Source organism: Macrotis lagotis, chromosome 3 (assembly GCF_037893015.1).
Source record: "Macrotis lagotis isolate mMagLag1 chromosome 3, bilby.v1.9.chrom.fasta, whole genome shotgun sequence".
NCBI classification, from domain to species: Eukaryota; Metazoa; Chordata; class Mammalia; order Peramelemorphia; family Peramelidae; genus Macrotis; species Macrotis lagotis.
In genome coordinates this window covers 123816076-123841211 of record NC_133660.1, presented here as the reverse complement: position 1 = coordinate 123841211, position 25136 = coordinate 123816076, and the positions used below count along the sequence as shown (strand labels likewise).

The 25136-nt window shown below is 37.7% G+C and overlaps 2 protein-coding genes across 12 annotated transcripts in view; one reads left to right on the top strand and one right to left on the bottom strand.

Moving 5' to 3' along the window:
• Positions 1–19291, top strand: part of SMAD1 (SMAD family member 1) — a 92049-nt gene extending 72758 nt beyond the window's left edge. For both annotated transcript variants that reach the window (XM_074229203.1, XM_074229204.1), the window contains exons 5-7: positions 4843–5064; positions 9523–9779; positions 17793–19291. In XM_074229203.1, the coding sequence (XP_074085304.1) occupies positions 4843–5064; positions 9523–9779; positions 17793–17936 (623 nt within the window). In that variant the 3' untranslated portion in view covers positions 17937–19291. The remainder of the gene's footprint in view (positions 1–4842; positions 5065–9522; positions 9780–17792) is intronic.
• Positions 1–25136, bottom strand: part of ANAPC10 (anaphase promoting complex subunit 10) — a 694704-nt gene that overhangs the window by 623455 nt on the left and 46113 nt on the right. The gene's annotated exons all lie outside the window — the stretch shown is intronic.

The window sequence follows — 25136 nt, the reverse complement described above, 5'->3', positions numbered from 1 at the left end:
AGCCCTAGTTTGATTCCTCTGACCTAGAGTGGTGAGCAGCTAAGGGATTTGCTTTGTATCACACTAGCCAGTATCTGTAAGAGGGGGGGTCTTCTAGCCAGCAAAGCCAAGTTGTTAAGCTACTGGGGTCCCTCTGATTCTCATAAATGAAATCAAAATAAAAACACAAAGCATCACTTTTAAAAAAGAATGTTTAAAAAAAAGAGAAATTTATCCCCTAAAATATGATAGCTAATCCTTGCAGTCTTGATCTGTTTGTTCACATTCATTTGCCCTCCTAAAGGGTTTCATATGTATTCTGCTCACCCCATACATATTCTTAACATATAGAGCAGTATGATACTTGGGAGTGGTTGCATTCTCTGATTAGCCACATAAGACTAACCCTTTTTAAAAGGATGAGTATACATTTGAAGGGGCAGCTAGTGGTGCATGGAGTTTGGACTGGAGTTAAGAAGATTCATCTTCTGGAGTTCAAATCTGACCTCAGAAACTTATTAGCCATGTGACCATGAGCAAGTCACTTTACTCTTTTTGACTCAGTTTCCTCATCTGTAAAATGAATCGGAGAAAGAAATGGCAAGCCACTCCAGTATTTTTGCCAAGAAAACCCCAAATGGGGTTACAAAGAGTCAGATATGACTGAAATGACTGAATGACAACAATAAATTTGAATTTTAACTAGCACAAAATTGATTTTAGTTCTATCATAAACATCTATTAATTTAATTAATATTAAACACCTATTAGATCTATAAAAGATGGGAAATAGTATACCTGAAATGAGGGTAAAGGAATGCTAAGCATAGGATGGAGATAGTAATATTCACATAGTAGCTTAGCCAGGATTGCCAAAATTGGAACAAAATATGACTGGACTTCCTGAAAAGTTTTTTTGCCTTTCTCTTATGGCTCATTCCACTTCTTCCTGTGAGAAATAGAGTAGCTAATACAGTGGAGAAAATTCTAGAGTTAGGCTTGACTGGGTGTGAATCCTGACTTAGTATCTGGGTGACCCGGGGCAAGTTGTTTTTCTTCCCTGGATCTCGGTTTTTTCCAATCCATAAAATGAGGAGGATGTCCTAGATGACCTGTAAGAACCTTTCTAGCTCTAAATTGGAGATTCTCTGACTTGAACAGTACCCCTAGCAGGGGACAGTGGCTGCTGGTGAACCAGTACATTTGTACATTGTTCCCAAAGGTTTTAGGACTAGTATTGCTTTGGGAAGTTCGGGGGGGGGGGGGGAGAGTGGGAGTGTTTGGAGCCATCTGATAATAGGGACTGTGTTCTTGCCAGGCCAAGTTGCAAAGGCCTAAGAGGATGCAAGATTGGGACAAATAACCTTGGAAGATTCTATCTGATTGGCAAGTGATTATCAGTAACCAGGGTAGCCATGTTAGATAAACTCCTGTCCTAAAATAGCATATCATTGAACAGTTTTTTCTGGTGCTTTTGGCTCAAGGTCTAGTTAATTCAATTTGAATGTAGTTGTTGCAAATTGAAGTAAACTGTCATTTTATTACTAGGCGTGCATTGTATGTCTTTTAGTTGGCTAGTTTTTTCTTTTTTTTAATTAAAACTAAGAGACTATTATTAGCTATGTGACCCTGGACAAGTCACTTAACCCCTGTTTGCTTCAGTTTCCTCATCTGTGAAAATGAGGATGATAACAGAGTTATTGTAAAAATGAAATGAGACATATAATTGCTGGCTCACTGTAAGCTCTATATTAAATGTCGATTCTTCTCATTAAGAAAGTGGATCTTGGGGCGGCTAGGTGTTGCAGTGGATAGAGCACCGGCTCTGGAGTACCTGAGTTCAAATCCAGCCTGACACTTAATAATTACTTAGCTGTGTGGCCTTGGGTAAGACACTTAAATGCAAAAAAAAAAGTGGATCTTTTGGACTGGGTACCACTTTCTATTGTTGTGAAGCTTGGCTATCACATGGTTGCTGATATTTTTAAATCTATAAAATTGTTGATAGACTCAAAGGGCTTCAACTTTGACCCTCTTTTAGAAATGCAAAAAAGTAATAAATCGGGCTTTGCCCCCTCTTCTTATGGGAGTTGTTTCCAGGCTTCTGCTGATGTCACTCTGGAATCTAGATGTTGTATTTCCAGATGCTTTTCCAGCTCTCTAAGGACTGGCTCAATCTCCTCTTTGACACAAGCATTTACCACCTTAGGCTTTGCAGTCAGAGATGCTGTGCTTCTTCCTCTGAGCACTCATCCCGTGGCTTGTGCATTGTCTCCAGAATAGGCTTCTTAAATGTGAAAAAGATCACAAACCACAGAATAAAGAAGTGGAAAAAAGGAATTTCTTCCTGACACACATTCTTGGGGGTGCCTTCAAATAATGGAACTGTGACGAGTAGAGAGGGGCAGATAGACTGAGAATAATAAGCAGAGTAGCCAAGGAATCTTTGGGTTTTACAAGCCATAGCAGCTCTTTAGTTTGTTTAATGTCAGACTCTTGTCCTGGATAAGCCCAAGAAACCTGAATGCTGGGAAATTAATTTACCCTTGAAAGTGGCATTTCTCAGTTTGGGGTGGATCCTTGTTTGTGAAGTTTTCCTTCCCACATTTATCAGTATGTAAGTCTTACTGCAGCTCTCTTTCAGTTGTAAAAATTGCAAACATCTGTAAAATAAGGATAATAATAGCAGTTCAAAGGGTTGTGAGAATGTATTTGAAATGCTTTGAAAACCTTGGTATGCTATATAGATACTATTATTAAACATAGTTAAAACCTAAGTCTTTTAAAAAATTTGACATATTTGATGTGTATATATATAATTTTACATTAATTCATTTCAAATATATAAGTATATGTTTTAATAATGATAATTTTATATTATTTATATTATAAACAGAATATAAAATTACTATATTCATATTATGTATTTATACACATATTTCTGTATAATTGATTCTTAAGGCTAGCAATAAAACACATGTATATACTCATAGAACAGGCATATATGTGTACCTCCACATATAGCACATGCATATATATGTATATTTTTAATGATTAAATTGGATGTACATATTGTATGTGTGTGTGTTCTGTTGATAGCCTTAAAAATTGATTTTTTTTTCTGGAAATTCTCACTTTTCCCATTAGCTTCAAACCTAGATTGAAGCTTCTACTGTAAAAGAAAAACAATTAGATGTCTGATGTTTACAATAGCCTGGCCCAATAACTCTGTACCTGTGTTTAAAGTAAAGGAAGTATTTTATTCTCTAGAGTTCAATTTCCTTTTAGTAATTATTCACTTACATTGTGGATTTAAAATTGGAAGGAACTTTAGAGCTCACCTTATCACCTCTGCTCATTTTACAAATAGGAAGACAAAGTTAAAGAAAGATGGCAAAACTTACTTAAGGTCACATAGGTAGGGTGTAACTGAGGCAAAATTTGAACTGGAGTCTTTTAACTCCAAATGTACTTCCTTTTCTACTTGTTCTCTTTTTCCTTGTCTCTCCCTCTTTCTTTCTTTCTCTCCCTTTCTCTCCATCTTTTCTCTCTCTCTCTCTCTTTCTTTCTTTCTCTCCCTCTTTCTCCCTCTCTCCCTTTCTTTTTCTTTTTCTTTTTCTCTTTCTTTTTCTCTTTCTCTTTCTTTCTTTTTCTTTCCTTCTTTTTCTCTTTCTTTTTCTCTTTCTTTCTCCTCTTTTCTTCCTTCCTTCCTTTCTTAGGATTATATCATTAAGATTTCATAAACCTTAGGTCATTGTGTATTGGTATTTTAGATGAAGGGTTTTATATTCCTGGAACCTCTGTAGTTAGTGGTAAAGAAATCTTACTACATAGAGACTTATCTTTAAAACTCTTTTAGTTGCAAATGTTCAGGAGCCTGCTCAGTGCAGAGATTTGTTGGTCTTAAGAGACTTGACTTAACAAGCTGCATCCTGTCAGTAGAGTTGGGTAATTTCCATTGTTGGCCCATTCTGGGAATGGAGAGACAAAACGCACCTGCTCTGCATGACTTAAAGCAAATGTAAGGAAGTCCGCGTGACATCTGTGGGAGACAGATATGATTCATTCTGGAAGAATGGCCAGCTGGCAAGTTTTCTTCCTGAGTTGGAGAATTGGGGCAAAGCCGTGGCCTTGAGAGTTCGTTGGCAACTTTAGAAGTGGAGTAACTTCTTACCAATAATTAAAAAGTTGTTTCAAATGGCTTTGTGGAAGCCCAGGAATACGAAGGCTCTGTGGAACTTAATCCTTTTTTTCACTGGCATTTCCTGGCAGGTTTCCTGGCCTGAGTGTCCATCAAAGTTCTTTTCCTGCTTACTTGGGTTTTTTGGTTTTGTTTTGTCGCTTTCTTTTGTCCCTTGTTGAATTCATGTAGATAGCAAAGTTAGGTTTTAAACAGGGACCTCTTGGATTCTACATATTATAAAGCATCCAGCTGCTTTGTCCTCATTGGTGACTTGGATGCCTGGCCACTATTTTGGTTTGCCCATTTTTTCTTAAATGGTACTAAGGAGTTTTAATCTCCAACTGTTAGATAGTGACTAGAAATTGTGGGAGGAGGGAATCTCTAGATTTAGATCTAGAACTTGGATTTGCTTCAGGGCTCATCTGCTTAACCACCTAGGTGACCTTGGGCGGGTCCTTTCAACTGTTCAAATTCTGTTTCCTTATCTGTAAAAAGAAGGGTCTAGACTAGATACAGATGTACTTGTAAGCTCCAGTGATCCTTTGAATGAGAGTTTACAGACTTCAGATGTCTAAGAACTGTTTCATTACCAGTCACTGCAGATCTTAAGTCAAGTTTGGAAACAGCAGATACTCATTCATTCCAGCTTGGGTTGACTGTAACCTTTTCTTTTTTTGCAGATGTGCAGGCTGTTGCTTATGAGGAGCCAAAACACTGGTGCTCTATTGTCTACTATGAGCTCAACAATCGTGTGGGTGAAGCATTCCATGCCTCCTCCACAAGTGTGTTGGTGGATGGTTTCACTGATCCTTCCAACAACAAGAACCGGTTCTGCCTTGGGCTCCACTCCAACGTTAACCGGAATTCTACGATTGAAAACACCAGACGGCACATTGGCAAAGGTGAGTATGCATTCGTTTGGGAGCCATGTTCTATCTTGAATGCTTTTCTCCTTTGCCTGTATTCCAGAGCTGACTTGGTCAGTCCTGTGCAGAGATTCTAACAGATATATCAGTATAAGTTCCATTGGTTTATAATTTTTTTTTTTAGGAATGTGTGTGTTACCAGGAAGTCCTTCACTTTCTAAATCATTTATTTTTATGGTCTGCTAAAGTCTCATAACAACATTAATTTTAATTAACTTCAATAATAGCTTCCCTATGTTGACTGTTTCCAGAAGTTTGGCTCTTTTATAAATTAGGACAAAAAAGCCATTCTTAAGAATTTTTACATGACTATTGCCTTTCCTTACCAGTTTCTCATGTTCCTCACCTAGGAATGCAACTTTTACACTGTCTGAACTATTCCCACTTTTTTCTCCTAATCACAGAGAGAATTATGCCTGGAGCTCATTCTAATCCAATGTCATTACAATTCATATATATATATTGAAAGTCAATTTGCATATCTCATATTTAGTGAAAAGTCATTTAGAGAAGTTATCCAAGGAATTAAGAATTTGTGACTTGCCCACACTGGCACAGTCAGTATGTCAGATACTTGAACCCAAGTCTACCTGATTCCCAAGCTACTTCTATCCACGTCATCATACTGCTTCAGAATTACAGGTGATTTGTTGTTTTGTTATCAGTGGAGGGATTTTGAGCACCAGAAGATTCACTAGTAAGCCTTTCTAACACTTAGAAATCTCAGGTGTGGACCAAATCCCTTGTTCCATAGTATATTTGTTTCAGTTACCTTTTAAGGAATTTTGGATTTCATTCCAGGATTTTTCTCTAACTTCCAATTAGAGATTTTGTTGTTGAGTCATTTCAGTTGTCTTGACTCTTGTGACCCCATTTTTTTTGTCAAAGATACTAGAGTAGTTTGCCATTTCCTTTCCCAGTTCATTTTGCAAATGAGGAAACTGAAGCCGTTAAATGACTTGCCCAGGATCACAATTAAATGAGGCCAGATTTGAATTCAGGAAAAAGAGTCTTCTTGAATTCACTTCCTTGTGCTCCATCAACTGTGCCGCCTGACTGGCCCCATTGGAGCTTGGTTACATGCAACATCAGTAGTGTTAGAGGCCATCTAGAATAAATCTCCTCATTTTGTAGTTGAGGAAATTGAAACCTTAAGGGGAGCGGTGATTTGTTCAAACTCAGAAAGCTAATAAGAGAAGATGAGTGAGATTTGAACCCAGGTCTGATTTCATATGGAAATACTGTATTGCCCAGTGGATAAAGTGACACGCACCTAGGATTCAAGAGCTTCTCTATCACATAACCTCTTAGAGTCCCCAGCACCCCTCTAAGATTATGACCAAGCAGCATTACCCGGTCCATTGGAAAACTGCTGACTTTTAGAGTCTAGCAACCATGGGTTCAAATCCCAATTCTACTACTAAATTCCTTTGACTGGGGTAAATTACTTTATCTCAGTGGACCTTAGTTCCTTATCAGTCAAGCAAGGGGACTACCAGTTTTTATAAGGAGAGAGAATTTGGTGGACTGGAGTCTCCACAGTTCTAGTCCCTCTCTCCCGATACAATGTAGTGAGACTGTGTATGAAGAGCAGACTGGGTTGAGAAAGGGTAGGTTTTAATGGTTCATTCACCACTACTTAATTTTTTCAAAATGTCATTTAAATTTGTACTATATATATATATATATATATATATATATGTGTGTGTGTGTGTGTGTGTGTGTGTGTGTGTGTGTGTGTGTGTGTGTGTATATTGACTTCCCAAAACATTGAAACAGAGTAGGTAGAGATCTTGGTGAGCTTATTCCCATGTTCCTTGTGGCAGCAATCTAAGGAGAGGGTTAAAAGGTTGGGACTTTACCAGATTTTTTTTTTTTAAATCTCTGTTACTTAAATGAATGGTTGCTAGAAAGAAACCTTAACACTTTGTCAAGGTGAATCTCCTTTCTGTCTCTTTTAAGCCTTAATTTTACAAATCTAGGAAACCTATTTAGACTTTGAGACAGCAACCTCTTCCTCCCTAGTCTCTACCCTTAACTGAAAGAGATGGCTCTGCTCTGTAACATTGTGGAGTTTAGCTTGTGGTTGTGGATTTGATGGCCATCGAATGAGTTGGTTATAACACATCCAAAAGAGTTCAGTCTTGGCACATTAGGTGTGAGCTGCAGATGTTTTCCACATTCCAGTTTAGGCTTTGGTTTCATCCACCTTGTAAGGAATTTTGGATCTCAGACCAGGGATGCTCTCTAACCTTCATTTGCAAAGCACCAGTAGTGTGCCCCACAGAAGCCCTTGGGTGGCCTGGCATTTGATCAAAGAGATTCTCATTTGTTATGACTGTAAGGGGGTTGGATTCAGTGACCCTGGGGGCTTAGTGAAAGGACCTTATTTAAGTCCCCTTAAAAAGACTGGCCAGCAATGATAGCCTTTAAAAGTGGAGTCTGTTTTCTAGTTCAGGCCCAGAATTGGTTTTTTCCCTTTCCAACTCACTAGCAATTTTGCGAAAAATGAGCATATGAATATCTAAATAGGCTCACCCAACCAAACACTTTCAATGATTCTTCTATGGGATAAGGGTCTTTGCTTAAACTAAACCACATTCAAGTTACCTGTGCAAGGTGTGACCCATTTCCAGATGCCCTGAATTGAGGACTATTTACAGGGCAATCTATTTAAATTAATCTCTTTTAATTCATCATGACACAGGTGTGGGGTCAGATCTCTGTAAGTGTTTCCCCGCCTTCTTTTTCTTTTCTCCTTAAAAAAAATTTTTTTTAACATGCTTTACTTTCAAAGCAGAGTTAGATCAGTTTCTTAATGCTACTGGGACCAGAGCTCTCACAGGAAGGTGTGTGAAGCAGGTGGTGGGCTCAGGGAGATCAGTTTTCAGCCAGTGTGAATCATTTTTCCCCCTAGGTCAGAAAAGCTTTTCCTGACCTAGCATCTGTGTGGCTTTCATTCATCGGCACTTCCTTCACCTGTGCCTCTCTGGTTTCTCTACTTTTCTATCTCTCCTGAATAATACCTCAATTTCCAACACTCGCACAACAGAGCTGCCAACCAAAAGCTACCAATATCACCTGGGTCATTGTGGTTGGAAAAGGATGGAACATGTGAGATGTCACATGTTGAGAGGGAATACTCTTGTGTTTGGTATTAAATAAAAATGAAGAATTTGGTTATTGTAATATATTCTAACATTAATAAAGCCATGCCAGGATTGGAGTTTGGTGCCATAGCTCTTGAGCCTTTGCATCAATTTTTTCAACACCAGATATTGTGCTTGCAGGCATACTGAACCCTAAGTCATTAAGACTCAAATTCCTGAGTTCAAATCTGGCCTCAGACACCTGCTAGTTATGTCATTTTACCTTGTTTGCCTCAGTTTCCTCTTCTGTAAAATGAGCTGGATAAAGAAAAAGGCAAACTACTCCAGTATCTACTAATAAAACTCAGATGGGGCTCACAAAGAGTCAAACATGATTGAAACAACTGAACAATTAAAACAAAGTCAAGCTAGATGACACAATAGAGAGCACTAAAATTAGGAAGACCTCAAACACTAGCTAGGCAAGTCATTTAATCTCTTCCTGCTTCAGTTTACTCTTCTATAAAATGAGATTAAACAACATATGTCTGTTGTGAGGAGCAAGTGAGATTTGGTGCTATATAAATAACACTAATTATTACTATTATTATTATTATCATTATCATCATTATTATTATTTTCTTATTGTATCACGTTTGAAACAAAGTATGAGCTGTTTTTTTATCCAAAAAAATTTAAAAATCTCTTAACTGCTTCACTGCTTCTTTTTAAAAAGAAGTTTTTATTGATGCTTTCTGCTTTGAAGTTCTGAATATTGCTCCTCTCTGTCTCTTCCCCCAAACCACTCCTTTGCAAAAATTAACTCCTCCTTTTTATAAGGAGGTAGCTTATGATGCAGTGATTAACATGTTGGTCCTGGAATCAGGAAGATCTGAGTTCACTTCTGGCCTCAGACCCTGGACAGGTCAATCTCTATTTTCTTTTATGTCCTCAACTATAAAATGCAAATGGTAGTAACACCCACCTCCCAGGATTGTTGTGAGACTCCAGTGAGAAAATATTTGCAAAAAAATATTTAGCTTGGCACATCCTCAGGAGCTTTATGAGACCTTTTCTTTTCCCTTCCCCCCATTGAGATAATAAAGAGGAAAAATAAATATTCAGTGACACTATCTGTGCTCTTCTGCTTCTGTAGCCCCCCTGCCCTCTTGCTGATATAAATGAAGAGGGGGAAATACATTTCATTTATCTATTCTCTGGCACATAGTTGGTTTTTTGCTTCCCTTTTAAGTGATCTTCCCTCTCCCCTAAACCTCATCTGCTCAATCTATCAGCTCTTCACTCCTCCAGTTCTTGGCTCTGCTGATTGTTGCTTCTCCTTCAGGTGTTCACCTGTATTACGTCGGAGGGGAAGTCTACGCAGAGTGTTTGAGTGACAGCAGCATCTTTGTCCAGAGCCGCAACTGCAACTACCACCATGGCTTCCACCCCACCACAGTGTGCAAGATCCCCAGTGGCTGCAGCCTCAAGATCTTCAACAATCAGGAGTTTGCCCAGTTGTTGGCCCAGTCAGTCAACCATGGCTTTGAGACGGTCTATGAGCTCACAAAGATGTGCACCATCCGGATGAGCTTTGTGAAGGTGGGGGGGGTCCACTCCCAGGAGCTTCCCAACAAAAGCCCCTCTGAAATGGGCTGACTGGGGGAGGAAGGGGTGAATGGAGCTCAAGGAAGGATCCTTTAAAGGTGTCCTAAGTTTTCTATGACTCTTCTTTCTTTGAATTCAGAGAGTCAAGAACAATTGGGTTCTCTTTCTGCTTTCTGGCAGATGCAGTCTGTTTTCATGGGCAGAATTTTATTAGAAAAGTTAAAGACATTTCAGATATGTAGAGAATGCAGCCTTACATAGGAATCTCCTACCCCACTTGATTCCCTCCCCCTAACACACACACACACACACACACACACACACACACACACACAAAATTGCTGGGAGTCTTAAGATTATCTTTGGATAAGCATATGGTTATAAATATATTTTATATATAAAAATAAATGTTACATATATGATTTTATTTTATAAGCATATATAAAAATATATAATATTCAAATATATCCATCCATCTGTCTCCATATCTGGAGATGGCCTTCAGCTCCCAACAATTTCCTTTAGCTATTCCATAGAAATCAAACTGCCCCCGGGTAGGATGCTGTTCAGAATTTTTAGAGGTTTATTTTTAAGGTCAAAATCTATATATGTTTGGGGCGGCTAGGTGGCACAGTGGATAAAGCACCAGCCCTGGAGTCAGGAGTACCTGGGTTCAAATCTGGTCTCAGACACTTAATAATTACCTAGCTGTGTGACCTTGGACAAGCCACTTAACCCCATTTGCCTTGCAAAAAAAACTAAAAAAAAATCCATATGTTTCTCCCAGACATCTTTTGACTTTATAGAAGTAACTTTCAGAGATGTAAATGATAGAAATCTCGTCCATCTTGGAGCATTCTGATCATGATAAAAGTGTTGACAACATGGAGGGCTTAATATGCTCCATACTCTGGTGGGATGGAGTGCCCCACTTGCTAAGGCTGATGCTATGTTTGGGCCATTGTATTCATTCTCTATACCTCAGTTCTTGTTTTCTTATTTCTCCCATTTGCATTTTCTAGTACTACTTTAAAAGTACCTGCATCTTGTTTTTCAACATGACTTTTGTTCTCCTCCCTCATCATCTTCTCTTAAATTCAAACTTCTTTTTATGCTGCTCATACTTATCAATAACTATTATCAGGCTCTGTGGTCCCCTTGTTTTTCAAGTAGACATATATTTTGTACTCTTAGCCATGAAATTGAGGTGGAATATATTAATGCGATAAAGTAATTTGCTGTTTCTGTTTGCCGTGTCAGGATATAAAAAGTTAGATTTTTTGGTTGTCTGAGCCTGGGATTTTATTGATGTGGAGCACTGCCTTTGTGGGAACTCCTGTTGCAGACCAGTCTGAAAGATACACTCTTAGAGAATTGCCTCTGGGCACTGAAAGGTTGTGACTTGCCTTGGTCACAGGTTAGTGTGAGTATGTCAGAGACAGGAACTTCAATTCCCGTTTTCTTGATTTTGAGAGTAGTTTTTAAATGAGTATTTAAATACTAGTTGAGGTTTCTCCATGATTTGGTGGCAGATTGTAGGCAATCTTCTTATCCTTGAATTAATTCCCTGGGAGGCAGATGCATCTAGAAAATTGAAGAAAAAACCCTGGCCTCTGTTACTTTGGGAAACCTCCCTACCTAATTATACCCCTGGGTGGGGCCCGGCCCATAGCCTTTTATGTCCTGTCTTCAGAAGCTTTACCCCACTTGTTGTTAAACCTGTTCTGAATGGTATTTATTTCTGGGGATGATTTGGTGAACTATTTGTTAATTAGCCTTCCAGTTTCTCAAAGTGAGGCAGAGGGCATTTTTAATTTTTTTTTTCCTGTTTTCTGGCCATTTGAGAGGTTTGGAGATACTTGGATATTAGTGGTTTCTTCTCTTAAATCTGCCTTCCTGCATGTGGATTCTCTGGAAAGAATTTAAAGAAGCTGATTAATTTAGTAGGTTTCTGCATGCACATGTCTTTCTTAAATTAATTTATGTCAGACTTTACTGAGTTATTTTTCTGTTTATGCATGCCCATAGACATAATCTTTGTTTCCAAGGGATCTCATTGTAAGGATACTCTCTAGTTTTCAGGGGGTAACCACAATACAGTAATGCAGTATTGAACCCTCAAGACCTTCTTAATTTATTTTTGATGAGTTTTGAGTACTATTTTGGCTCTCCATTTCACATACGATTTTATAGACAAATTCTATGCTTTGTGAAGACATTTTCATCCCAACCTGTTATTTTTATCAGTATGGGCAGATCCCCAAGTGGAAAATCCCTCCTTATGCAAATTAATTGCTCCTATTATCCTGGGCAAATCACTTTACATCTCTGGCCTTGAAAAAGAGGTGCTTTTTTTTTTCTCATAGGCTTTTTGGTAAGATTTAGATCTAGAAGTGTCTGTACAGATCCTGTAGCCCTTACCCTTTAATTATGCAGATATGGAAACAGAAGTTTGGTGATAGGGGTGGGAGGAAGGCAGGTAATACAGGAAATAAGTAGCAGAATTTCATAATCCAGTGCTCTTGCCAAAGATGAGTTATTTTATGACCTTCCATTTCAACTTAAAATCCTATGATTTCTTCATGGATATTATTCTGAATACTCATTTTGGAATGATAAAATTCTGAACTGGTATTTTTTGGGTATGCAAAAAAAATTGCAAACCAAAGCCATGTCAGTTGTTTTTTTGAACATTTAAACTAAACAAACCTGGATTTTATAGCATGAATGAATGCATTGAATGCATTTATTAAATTCTTATTTACATGCACAACATCCTTCTAAATACTAGGAAGAAAACTAGAAAATTAAGACAGTTTCTGCCCCTAAGGAACCCACTGTATTGGGGACCAACACATGTGGAAGAATCTCATGGTTCTTAAGGTAGAGATAATGGCCTGCCTTTAATATCTTTCCATTGATAAAATCACATCAGTTTCTGATGTTGAGCCATTTGACAGGGCCAAGGACTTTGGCGACAACAACTTTTTTGTGTACTAAGATATTTCCTAATGGAATAATGACCAAGGAAGACCCTATTAACTTGAAGAATAGCTAATCACCAGATCTTAACAAAAGGAACTAGGAAAGTTTTACTTCCTTCATTTGTGGAAACATGTTTTGGTCCTAATAATAATTGCACTCATTTATTTCCATCTCTTTAAAACTAACACAGCCCTTCCTCATTACAACCCTGTTCTGGTCATAATAATCCCCATTTTATAGATAAAGTTAACTGAAACTCATAGAATTGACATGATCTGCCCAAGGGGTCACACTATAAGTGTCACAGGACCAGGACATAAATGTAGCGACTCCAAATTCATTATCCAGTTTCTAGTTGACCACATTGATATCCCATATTATCTTCATACATTGGGGAAGAACTTTCAGCCTTTTTTTGTAGATGATACTTGTTTTAAAAATGCTCATTTTGCATTTTACTACAGATCTAAGGTGGCAGTAACATATAAATTCGTTTTGTATCTAACTTTTTTATTGCTACCTTTTATTTTTTTAATATAACCTTTATTCCCAAAAGTATGCCTTCCTCCCCCTCTCCTACCACAGAGTCATCACTTGTCAGAAAAAAAAGAGAGAAAAGGAAATAAGAGGAATACTTCAGCAGAACTTAACCCATTATATCACCTGATGTTTATCTGCCATAGAAGAGGAGCTTTAAAAAATCCAAACTATATAGAGTTCTGTGATTTATCTTTGAGTCTACCTGAAATCTATTTGAAGAGCTCCCTTGAAGGCCATTGCCCTAACATTAGTTTTGCCAGTTTAGTAACAATAGTAATGGTAACCTATTAAGGAATGCTGAGCTACTTTTCTTTCTAGCTGGGTAAGAATCCTAGAAAGCTGTGATTTCAAGGCATGGTCATGACGTGGCATAATCAGTTTCTTTGGCATCTCTAGTAGAGAGATAATCGAGCAGAGCTTCTCTTTTTGGCAAACTCTTTGCAAGTCTGCTTGAGTAGCATTGTTCTAGAGGAGCTGATCATAAAATTGTGATTGTCAGGGGTGAAAGGAGCTTTTGAGATAAAGGTCTATGTATGTGTATGTAGATCAGAAAGTTATAGATTTAGAGCAGGAGGGTATCTTTAGAAAAAACAATGTACTCTTCCCTCAAATTCCCATTTCACAAATAAATTACTTAAGGCTCAGAAAGACAGATTAAGTGACTTGCCTAGTGCCAGGTAGGTAGTAATTGATAGGAACTAAATGTAAATTCCCCAAATCTTTTTTTTTCTTACCCTGAACCTCACTTCCTCCAAGATGAAATAGAAAAACCTTCTGAACATTAATTTAGTCATCTCTAGCCTTTCATAAATATGTTTGAGCCTTTAAATGGATCCTATAGAACCATGTGATAGTCTCATTTTCCATGATAAAGAGGGGCAATTGAGGAGTACATGGAAAAGTAAGACTGTTCTATGAGGGAATACTCAATGCTAAAAGTCAGGCACAAGATCAGTGACAACTGATTGATTCTGTGGGACATTTCCTATGGACCCTTGACTGTTTATTGGTGGAAGCATAGAAATTATGCTTCATTTAGAATGCTGGAATACCCAGAGTCAGGAAGACTTGATTTCAAATCCTTCCTTGGAGACTTACTAGCTGTGTGACCCCGGGCAAGTCACTTAACCTCTATCTGCCTTACTTCATTGGAGTAGGACATGGCAAATCATTTCAGTATCTTTTCCAAGATACCAAATGGGGTCATGAAAAATTAAACCTGACTGAACAACTGAAAGAGGGGAATTTTTTTTGAAGGTTTTTTTGATTGTTGGGCTCTTTAAAATACCAAAGGCAAGTTCCCCATCCCCAGTAGCAGTTTCCCTTCCTCCATTTCTGTCTGGATGGGCAGATTTCCCTTTTTTCATATGCTCCAGCCAGGCCCTAAGAAGATAACAGTGAAGGGGTAAAGATTTGAGTTGGCCTGGTAATCCTGGAGGATGGTAACTGTGTGGAACCTTTTGTAGTTTTAAGAAAACATACACTTTATTTTAACTTTACTTGTGGATGTTGACTTTCCCAGTCAAATGTAATTTTTGGAATTGCTTATTAGGTGAAAACAATATAGTAAAAATACAGTGATTTCATAAATTAATTTGGAGTGCTAATTATGGGTATATTAAACCAAATATAAACAGTTTTTTGATAATATCATATACCATTTAGTCTGTGAATGGAAATGGCTGTAACTTACAGTCTCTACTATTAGCTTGAAATGACTGCCCTTCTAGTCTTTCAGTCCCCAAATTCTGCCTTCTTGACCCAACCTAAGCAAAATACTTTTTTTCATATGTTTTATCACTGAAAAATGTTTCCTCTGCACTTCAAGAGGTACTGTTGAATAGCTAGAGGAGGAACTTCTTCACTTTTAAAAATTAAGTCATAGTACATAGTACTTATGGACTTGACATCATTCTTCTGGATGTACCTGAGCTCTGTACCTGAGGCAAGAGAAAATTGCCTTTTGATTCTGGGGAGGAGAGACGTGGGGGCTGGCATGAGGCCATGAGCTCAGCTGTAGAGAGTAGATCAGGGAGTGACAGGCAAACTACCTGGTAGCTTCCCAGTTTAGCTAATTATTGTTAAATAGGTGCTTGTTAGACCTTTAATGGTGGGTCTGGAGGCCCCCAGGGAGGGTATGAGGACTGGCACGCCCTTTCCCACCCACCCCCCTCCATTTCGGCTCTCCCTCTCACACATGTCCACACACAGACTTAGTCTGAGCTAGAGCCACAGCAGTTGACTTGGAGTGGCTCAAACATCACCCATTTCTTTCTCTGTCTCCATACCTGAAATCCTCTGCCCTTTCACCTCCTTGTGGTTTACCTGGCTTCCTTTGAACCTCAGCTCATATCCTGCCTTCTCCAGGAGATCTTTCCCTATCCTTCTCCCATTCCTTCCCCCCCTCCTCCAAAATTACCATTCTGTTCTAAGCCTAATTCTGACTGTAATTATTTGGGTAAAAACAGTATTATTTGTCTTTCTTTGTGTCTTCATCGCTTGTGCCATGACTTACTATTTTAATTAACCATTCTTTTGGCTTTTGATCAGAACCTAAATTCATTGACCACTATATTCATCAATAGAGCTGAGGATAGTGGTGGAATTAAATGATTAAGGTGTCCTGACCTCACCTGTAACAAGAATATATAATTTGAACAGATCACAGATACTTGACTCCCTCATGTGTAGAATAATCCATGCATTATTTAACTAATGATGTTAATTAGAGGGAGCAAGTGATCATGAATTTGAAGTACTTTTTAACTTAAGTTGCTATTTAGGAGTCTTCATAGATAGGATTGGGAAAGAAAAAAAACCTCTAGCCATTGCTGTCATTAAAAAAGAATAAAGGCATTAAAATAATAATTTAGGTGTCTTAAGGTCAAGTATACTCCCATAAAACCCACTCTCCCATGATCAGAGATTGTGGGGTTAAAATATTCATTGAACTGTGACCAACCTGATGATGAGCAACTTTCCAGAGTGGGGAGGACCCAAGTACATTTGTGCTTCACTGTTAACTTGACTTCAAGAACCAGATCACTTCTAGGAACCAAGATGCAGTGTTAGAGAAGGTCCCTGAGAGGTTGCTGCTATTGGAAAAACATTTTTTCTAGAATATCTGCACAATCAACATAGAACTTGGTGGCTTTTTTGTTTTGGTTTTGCTTCATTATAAATGTTCCTTTCTAAATTAGAATGGTTCATCTTTTCCAATTGAAGGATTACTTTTTCCATAATCTCTTATTTGCTGTTTTATTTCTCCTTTCTCTACATTTCAGTTCTTTTCCTACCCTAGTTAGTCAAATATCTCAGAATATTAATGAAACCATTACCTGAAAAATCTCTACTAATGCAGATTGCAGGTCTTAGTAGATTGGTTTCAAAAGTTGCTGTTCCCAAAGAAATTAATTACTTGGGGACTAATTTTGGGGAAGTAAGCTTCTTGTTTCAGATATATTTTTCTTCCAAGAATGGGCCTGGAGTTCATTGCTAGCGTTATTCTTAAATATCTCCAATGTACATGATGCTTACTGGACTAAATCAGATTCTAAGAATCCTGTCCTCTTCTAGCCTTTGGACCCAATAGAACTTTTAAGGAGAAGTTAATACATAATGTAAATAGCTTTTAAGGTGATAATTTGTTTGCATTTGTTGTATAAATCAATTCAATAATTAAGTGCTACTTAATGTTTCAGGCTTTGCTTGTACTGAGGATTCAAAGATAGAATTTTTTAAAAATCCCTATTCACAAGGATTTTGAATTTTTTTCTTAATTATTCTCTCATAAAACCCTCATAACAACTAAGCATAGTCAAACAATAACATTTCCCACATTGACCATGTTCAGAAACTTATGTCTAGTCTACATTTTTAAGTTCATTGACTCTGTTCAGGAGGTGAGTAGCAACCTTTGCATAAAGGATTTTTATAAGGAGAACTTAGAATCCAAAGTGACTCACTGTTCTGCAACACATCTGTCATTACTTTCTATGAGACAGAGCAAGTTTTATCCTCATTTTACACTTGGGGAAATTGAGGCATGGGGGGCAGAGTGGGAAGTTTTATCTGTCCACAAATAACAAGTGCTAGGAACTGTATTTAACACTTTTAAGTAGAGGCACCTCAATGTAACAGAAAGAGCAGTGCATTTGAACTCCAAGAACCTGTTTGTAAACATACATCTCTACTATTTGTTCTATGGGATGACCCTGAGCAAGTCACTTAAAGATCTCTGGTTCCCAGTTTCCCCTCTCTTTAAAATGAGCTTAATTCTCAATCTGTATCTTTCTATTATACCATAACTACTTGGATCAAAAATAATTAGTGTATACTTTCTCTGCTTTTTGAAACAAAGTAAAATATTATGTTTTATACTTATATCGACAGTATTTGGGACACCTGTTTGTATCTTCAGCAGATCTGATGGTGTCCACATAATTGAGCAGGTCAGTGATGTGTACTTTGTTTTATTTCCAGGGCTGGGGAGCAGAATACCACCGGCAGGATGTAACCAGTACTCCCTGCTGGATCGAGATCCACCTGCATGGTCCTCTACAGTGGTTGGATAAAGTTCTTACTCAGATGGGCTCACCTCATAATCCCATTTCATCTGTGTCATAAATGCACCCCCCCCCCCATCCCTCTCCATTCTACCCCTATCCCCTGGATTCTGCCTCTTTTGGAACTCTTGAGCCTTGCATGTACTTGAAGGATGTATGAGTCGGACACATTTAAAAACCTGAAAAGGAGCCCCTGTGTACTACTTGACCTCTACGACCAACCGTTGGATTCAAAAAACTAAAACCGTTGTAACATACTTTCGGTATCAAGAACTCTTTCGTTTACATTGTACCATTCTCTTGTAAAATCGACTGGATGCAGATCTTTCAGCGGGGTTTTGTGTATCGCTCAAGAAGGAATGGCCAAACGAGGGACAATTCGTCAGAGGGACAAGTGTTCCTAAGAGATCCTTTTGTATTTGGCACTTTCACGGGCATCGTTTGGCAGGTGTTAGCATTTAGCCGTTAGTCTTTCTGAAGTTTTTTTTTTTTATCCGGTTGGTAGCCCATGATGAGAATCTCCTTTTTTAATGGGCTTTTCACAATATTTTTTTTAAACTATTTGTTTAGTAAGAGTTCCTGGGTTATTCTTTTATTTTTGTTTGTTTTTTAAGTAAAGGTTAATCTTGATGGTATAATGTGTAATAGTTTTTCTAAAATTTGTGGGCTGACCACACTGCTATCACAATAATGTTAGCATCTGCTCTCTGCTAAATGTGTATGTACAGTATATTTGGAAGTTTAGAATCGATTAGACTAGAGGATTTTAGGAGTATTGGGGTTGGGGGGAGGTGGGGATTGGGGAAGGGAATGTGGCAACAGAAAATGTAGATCATACTGTAAATCCAGTTTCTTAGTTTAAAGAAACAGACTGATATCTGAACTTTTACTGTGCATTTCATTTAATTTTTGTAGTAACTTTATCATACTTTTAAACCCTTTTTTGCATTGCCCCCTAAATAGCAGTTATGCAACTGAATAATCCATGTATCTTTGGAAAAAAACCAGTTACCAGAGTTGGAAGATAGATTCTCCTACAAAATATTGTTCAGTGAACTTGGATTGACTCAACATTTTTACATAGTTTACATTAACAAGTTGGCTTTAATCTGTTAAGTGCATTATTTTGCCAAACCTAGTCATTGTTCAAATGTTTGGAGGATTTAAAAGAAAACCCGTTTTGAATTACTTTCAAGGTTTTTTATACTATGTTTGGTTTTATTTTTTTCTGCTAATCTTTTATATTCATTTAAGCTGTAGTACTTTGAGTACTTTATTCCAAACTAGTGGGTCTTCTTTACTGGAAATTTTCAATAAACCTGTCATTGCTTACTTTGATTAAAAACCATGTGTCATCAGTTTTTCCTAAGTCCACTTTCATGATCATTCCAATTTTCTACTTTTCTGAGAGATTTGTGAACTAGTCTAGGTCAGGTAATGGTCCACATCTTTATATATGGACTAACTTGATACTTTAAATTCATAGAGATAGATGAAGGAATTGTGGAAATCTCTCTCCCCATTCCTTGCATTTTAGCTTCAGAATTTGCCTTGGTCACAAAGGTAGTAAATTGAAGAATTGAGAATTGAACCCTGGACTTCTGGTTCCAAATTCAGAGTTATTTCCAACTACTTGAGAAAGAAAGAAGCATTGGGTTGTAGAAAAAGAGGTAGAGGCTATTCTGTAGGTAGTTGGAGTTTGGGATGGATTTTTTGTTGTTTGAAAGAGTTTCCAAATCTACTGGTAGGTTTAAAACAACTGATTGGGAACCTCAGGTATATGTATTTCAGGTCTGATTAATGGGTCAGTTCTTAATATGCTTCAATGTGGATTTGAGGAAGCTTGGGATTAGGAAAGTGAGATGGGATACTACCCAGAGGATCCATGAAGTGTTTGTCTTTGCCTAAAGGAACCAGCAGGTCAAAGAATTCAACTGCTATCTTAATTCACTGTTGTTCTTTGTACTCAAAGAAGACCATAACTTCAGGTAAATATTAATGTCATGCTCATTATTTGGATTAAAGTGAGGGAATGTTGTGCAAAGACAGCATTCTCACTGTCTCTTCCACAACCATATAAATCCAGTGACCTGATAAATAGCAACAGGAAGACTGGTGTTGGCCTGGATACAGTGGTAGACCTTGACCTTTTAGCTATAGGTCTTTCCCATCTCACCTAGACACTTCAGCACTGTAGTATCCTCAGTCTTAGGGGATTAACTTATGGATAATCAGTGAAAGTTCCACAACTGGTAGCTGCACCCCTTTGGATCCTCATCCAAGCAGTTACATCCTTTCTGCTAGGTGACAAATCTTTATCAGTAGGTACATCCAGTGAATGAAAGTAAGATTCCTTTCCTCCTAGGCATCAGCCCTTCATCAGCAGAGTGAAACTATCCTAACCTGAACTGTAGTCATACCTCAAGAAAAAGGCATTCCTAATTATATGGAAGTTGATGTGGGCATAGGTGATCTGAAGAGATACACTATAATAGGAAGGTTGAGACTGGAGAATTTGGGGACAAAAGCTGCCTGAAAAAGAACTAGTAGAAGTTAATTTTTTTCAAAGTTGCCTCCTTGGAAGAATGTAACTTTGAAGGAAAGGCAAAAGTATGTGTCTAGGGGTGAAATTTGGGGGAAAATGATGAATTCTTAGTATTTTTGAGAGTGTAACTTTTTGAAATTAAAGAGCCCACAGCCCAGTTTTACACCACGATTTCCCCCCCCCAGATAAACTACTTATTTAGTCACTTTCATCTGGTACTAATGAATTTTTTTTGAATCCCAGGTGTATTTTTATCCACATTAAATTTCTTCTTGATTTGCCCCAACATTTTGAACTTACAAGTTTAATTTGCATGATTAACATTTCCCAATTTCTTTTTTCTTATTTTTTTTTAAATTTACTATAACTAATGTAAAGATAGTTTTCAACATTCATTTTTTTGGGTTTTTGCAAGGCAATGGGGTTAAGTGACTTGTCCAAGGTCACACAACTAGGTAATTATTAAATGTCTGAGGCAAGGATTTGAACTCAAGTCCTCCTGACTCCAAGGCCAGTGCTCTTAAACGCTGCACCACCTAGCTGCCCCAATAGTCTTTTTTTTGGTAAGATTTTGAGTTCCACATTTTTCTTCCTTCCCTTTGTTCCCCCATTCCTTTTGACAATGGGCAATCTGACATGGGTTATACATTTATAACTGTTAAACATTTCCATAGTAGTCTTATTGTGAAAAGATGAATCAGAACTAAAGGGGGAAAAAAACAAGTTAAAGTATAAAACAATTTTTAAATGGAAAAATGTATACTTTGGTCTGAATTCAGACTCTATAGTTTTTTCTGTGAATGTGGATGGCATTTTTCATCTCAAGTCCATTAGCATTGTCTTTGACTGTTGTACTGTTGAGGAGAGCCAAGTCCATCATATTTGATCATCACGGTGTTGCTGTAAATGTGTACAATCTTCTGGTTTGCTCACTCCATTTAGCATCAATTCATGCAAGTTTTTCCAGGCTTTTCTGAAGTCTACCAGCTCATAGAAATCTAATTTGGTTTGTTTTTGGATAATCCTTAGCTATACCTCCTCACTTTTCTTATCTGCAAATCTGAAAAGTATGATATCTGCTTTTAAGTCATTGATAAGAAAGTTAAATAACATAAAGCCAAACATAGATGCCTGGGGGAACTCCTGGAGATGTTCTTGTTAACAGGAAGCCATAAATCATTGGTTTTTGAGTCTGACTATTCAACCAGTTCCAAATCTATCTGTGAAGGCCCCCAAGAATATCATGAGAAACTTTTTCAAGTGCTTTGCAAAAAATCTAAATCTATTCCCCCATCTTTGTAGAGAGGGAAAGGAAGAGGACCATAGATGCCAAATGTCACTAGCCTCTGGTGCTAATTCACTTCAGTAAAACAAGAAAAATGTGAAATGTAGGTAAACTAGTTAATGCATTTCCTTGACCTGCAAGTCTAGGACTGCTGAAAAGGTTAGTCTGAACACCAACTAGCCCTGGGCAAGTTACCTAATGAGCTCTTGCTTCCTCTTCTGCAAAATGAGGAAATTTGACTTGTTGACCTTGCTGGATCACAATCTATGATCCTCTATGATCTAGAAGGAATTCAGGGTCTTTCACTATTATTACCTAATAATATGTAGTAATATGAAGAAAAAGATATTCAGTGCTTTGTGGATGGTTTCTTCCTGAAAAAGCAAAAAATGTGAATAGTATTAATCTCCTTGTTAATTCCAGGCTTTTAACTGAAGTCATTTCTATGGATTACAATATGGTTTTGTCTTCTTTTTCTTCCCACCCATCATACAACAGATTTAGTGCTTCTTCCTGCTTTTTTAGGAAGTTTAGATATTTAGATGTGGCTTCCTGGCCTTTGGTTTCTCCACCCTCCCACCTCTGTAATTCCCATATATTTTGTCTTTGCTTCAGCCTGGCTTTACTGGGTGAGATTTTCATTACTTCTCCAAAGATAATCTCCACTTTAAAGATGAGCCCTGAGCACTTTCATACCTGCTAGCTTTCTGCTTTTAAGAAAAGTAAAGAGAAAGCTTCACTCTTCAAATGGTCCTGGGATTTGGGGAGTCTAGCTGTTTTGCCATCCCTGTACATCTGAATTTAAATGGGCCCTTTGTTTGAGCTCACTTTAATGTTAAAATGTGCAGATCTAAACTATTTTTGCTTTGAGGAAGGCATTTTTTTTTTCTTTCCTTATTTCATGCCTGTTTTCACTACAGAAGCAATCTAGCCTGGGCCCTGTTTTCCATCCCAGTTCATATAGCTAAAAGAAGGCAGGATTGGTTCTCCACTTCCTTCCAGCATACCCCTTAACAGCTTGCTCCTGTCTTTTATTCCTCCTATAAATGGCCACATCCTGCTTGTTCTTTGGTCAGCAAGGGTCACTTTGAAAGTCTGATTCACTCCCTCTGTTCAGGCCATTGAAGCTGCTAAAGTTGCTTCTGGAGATTCATGATTCATATCTCTATAACCTGGCAGGCATGTTACCCTGGGCCTCTGCCTAAGTACACAGCAAAGTCTACCATTACCAGCCATGCTATATTAATATCTCCCTTGTATTTCTAGTAAAAGCCATCCCCTACCATCCCCACCAACCTTTCCTTGCCCCCAGTGCTTAGGAGATTGAAATTGAGGTTCTTTCAAAAGGATGGGAGAATAAGCAAATTAAATATAAGGAATATCATTTTAACTACATGTAAGACTCGCCCAGCACATGAGATTTTCTTCTAGGTTCCAAAATTTTCTCCAAAGATAATTATAGATGAACCTTGAGCACTCTTCCATATCAGCTATTTTTTGTTTTTAATAAACTTTGAGAGACATTGAAACTATGAGTTCTGATATTTGTCTTAAAAATGGGAAATTATGATGATGTTACTGCAGACTTAATTTATATTTCAGGAGGTTATATTTGGCCAAGTTGATAGCGATTTTTTTTATTTTAATTTTTTGTTTTTGCTAGGCAGGGTTAAGTGACTTGCCCAAGGTCCCACAGCTAGGTAATTATTAAGTGTCTGAGGTCATATTTGAACTCAGGTCCTCCTATTCTGTGCCACCTAGCTGGCCCATGATTTTTTTAAATTAAAATATGCATATGTAAAAGTTCTTCCTTAACTGACAAAACTCAATTCATTCAGAAACTCATCCATCCATTCACTTTATGATTGTGATCATAGTGCATAAGAGCACCAGACCTGGAATCAGGAAGACCTCAATTCAAATCCAACCTCCAGCTGTATGACTTTGGGTAAGTCATTTAACCCAGTTTGCCCCAGTTTCTTCATCTGTAAAATGAACTGGAGGAGAAAATGGCAAACCACTGCAGTATCTTTGCCAAGAAAACCCCAAATGGGATCACGAAGAATGGGATAAAACTGAAAATCTTTGTACACGAAATTGAAATTGAACTATCCTGTTGTTCCATTCAAGGTGAACACAATCCAGCAAAGTACATTGGATGTTAAAGTCACTCAAATATTTACAAGGACCCAAGTCTGGGTCTTCTAAGTGGTCTGGCCAAGACTCAGGCATATTTTGTTACAGGATAATAATAACCCACATTTACATAAGTCTAAGGTTTATAAAACATGTTATCTTACTGGATCTTCATAGCAACCATGCGGTAGATCCAATTGGCCTTATTTTACAGCTTAGATGGGGAAGGTTCAGAGGGCTTAAGTAAATTACCCAGAGTCACTTAGCGAGTGTCTTGGGTAGCAACGAATCTAACCTTCTATCACTCTACAGTGGGTATGATAATCTTACTACCCTGCTTTATGTGATTTTTTTTTTTATTGGAGGGGAAGAGGAAAGAAGAGGAACTGGCAATAATAATTCAAAAAATGAGGGCCTTTGAAGCATTTTTTTTAAGATACAGAGGAAAACAGACAAGTGTGCCTTGGTAAGACTATTTAGTAGGGCAACTAGGGGATACAATGGATAGAATATCAAACAGGACCTGAGTTCAAATTCAGCCTCAAACACTTACTGGTAGTATGAGCCTGGGCAAGTCATCTGATCCTGTTTACTTTAAGTTTCCTCAGAAACTATAAAATGGACTGGAGAAGGACATTTGCCAAGAAAACCAGAATTGGAGTCATACAACTAATCCACTAAACAATGACAAAAGAATTTTTAGTACAAATGTCCTCCATAACTGAAGACACATTCTCAAATACATACAGATGGGTTCAAATTTAGATCCTAATAATTCACAGCTCCTAGTTACTAGAATCTTTTTCTTCTCTTTGTGGAGTACTCGGGAAATCCTCCTGAGGTGTAGTGGGGTTCTCTAGGAGGGGCTTCTGGGATCCTTGTAGAGTCTTGAACCAAGTAGGACAGCCTTGAAAGTTACATGCAATTTATTTTAAAGCAAACAATATGAAATGGAAATTTGGAGTTTTCATATCAAATCTTTTTCCATTTTTCTATATATGGAAAGTATTCAGAATTTTAAAAAGTTAAATAATAAAACCTTCCATCCAAACTCCAAGCTTCCTTATCTTCAAAAAATCTTACTTGGACATCTAGAAAGTTTTACATAAAACTTATTGCAAGAGCTATTTTATGTTATTTTAAAACATTAGAATGCTTCAGAAATCCCTTTTTTAAAAAAATCCTGTTCACCATTTTATTTTAAACAAGATTTGCTTCTACCTGGAAGCTTCATCTTGAGTCCTTTGGTCTGGTTTTCTCCTTTCTGCTTTTTTTTTAATGGGTTGGGATTGGGA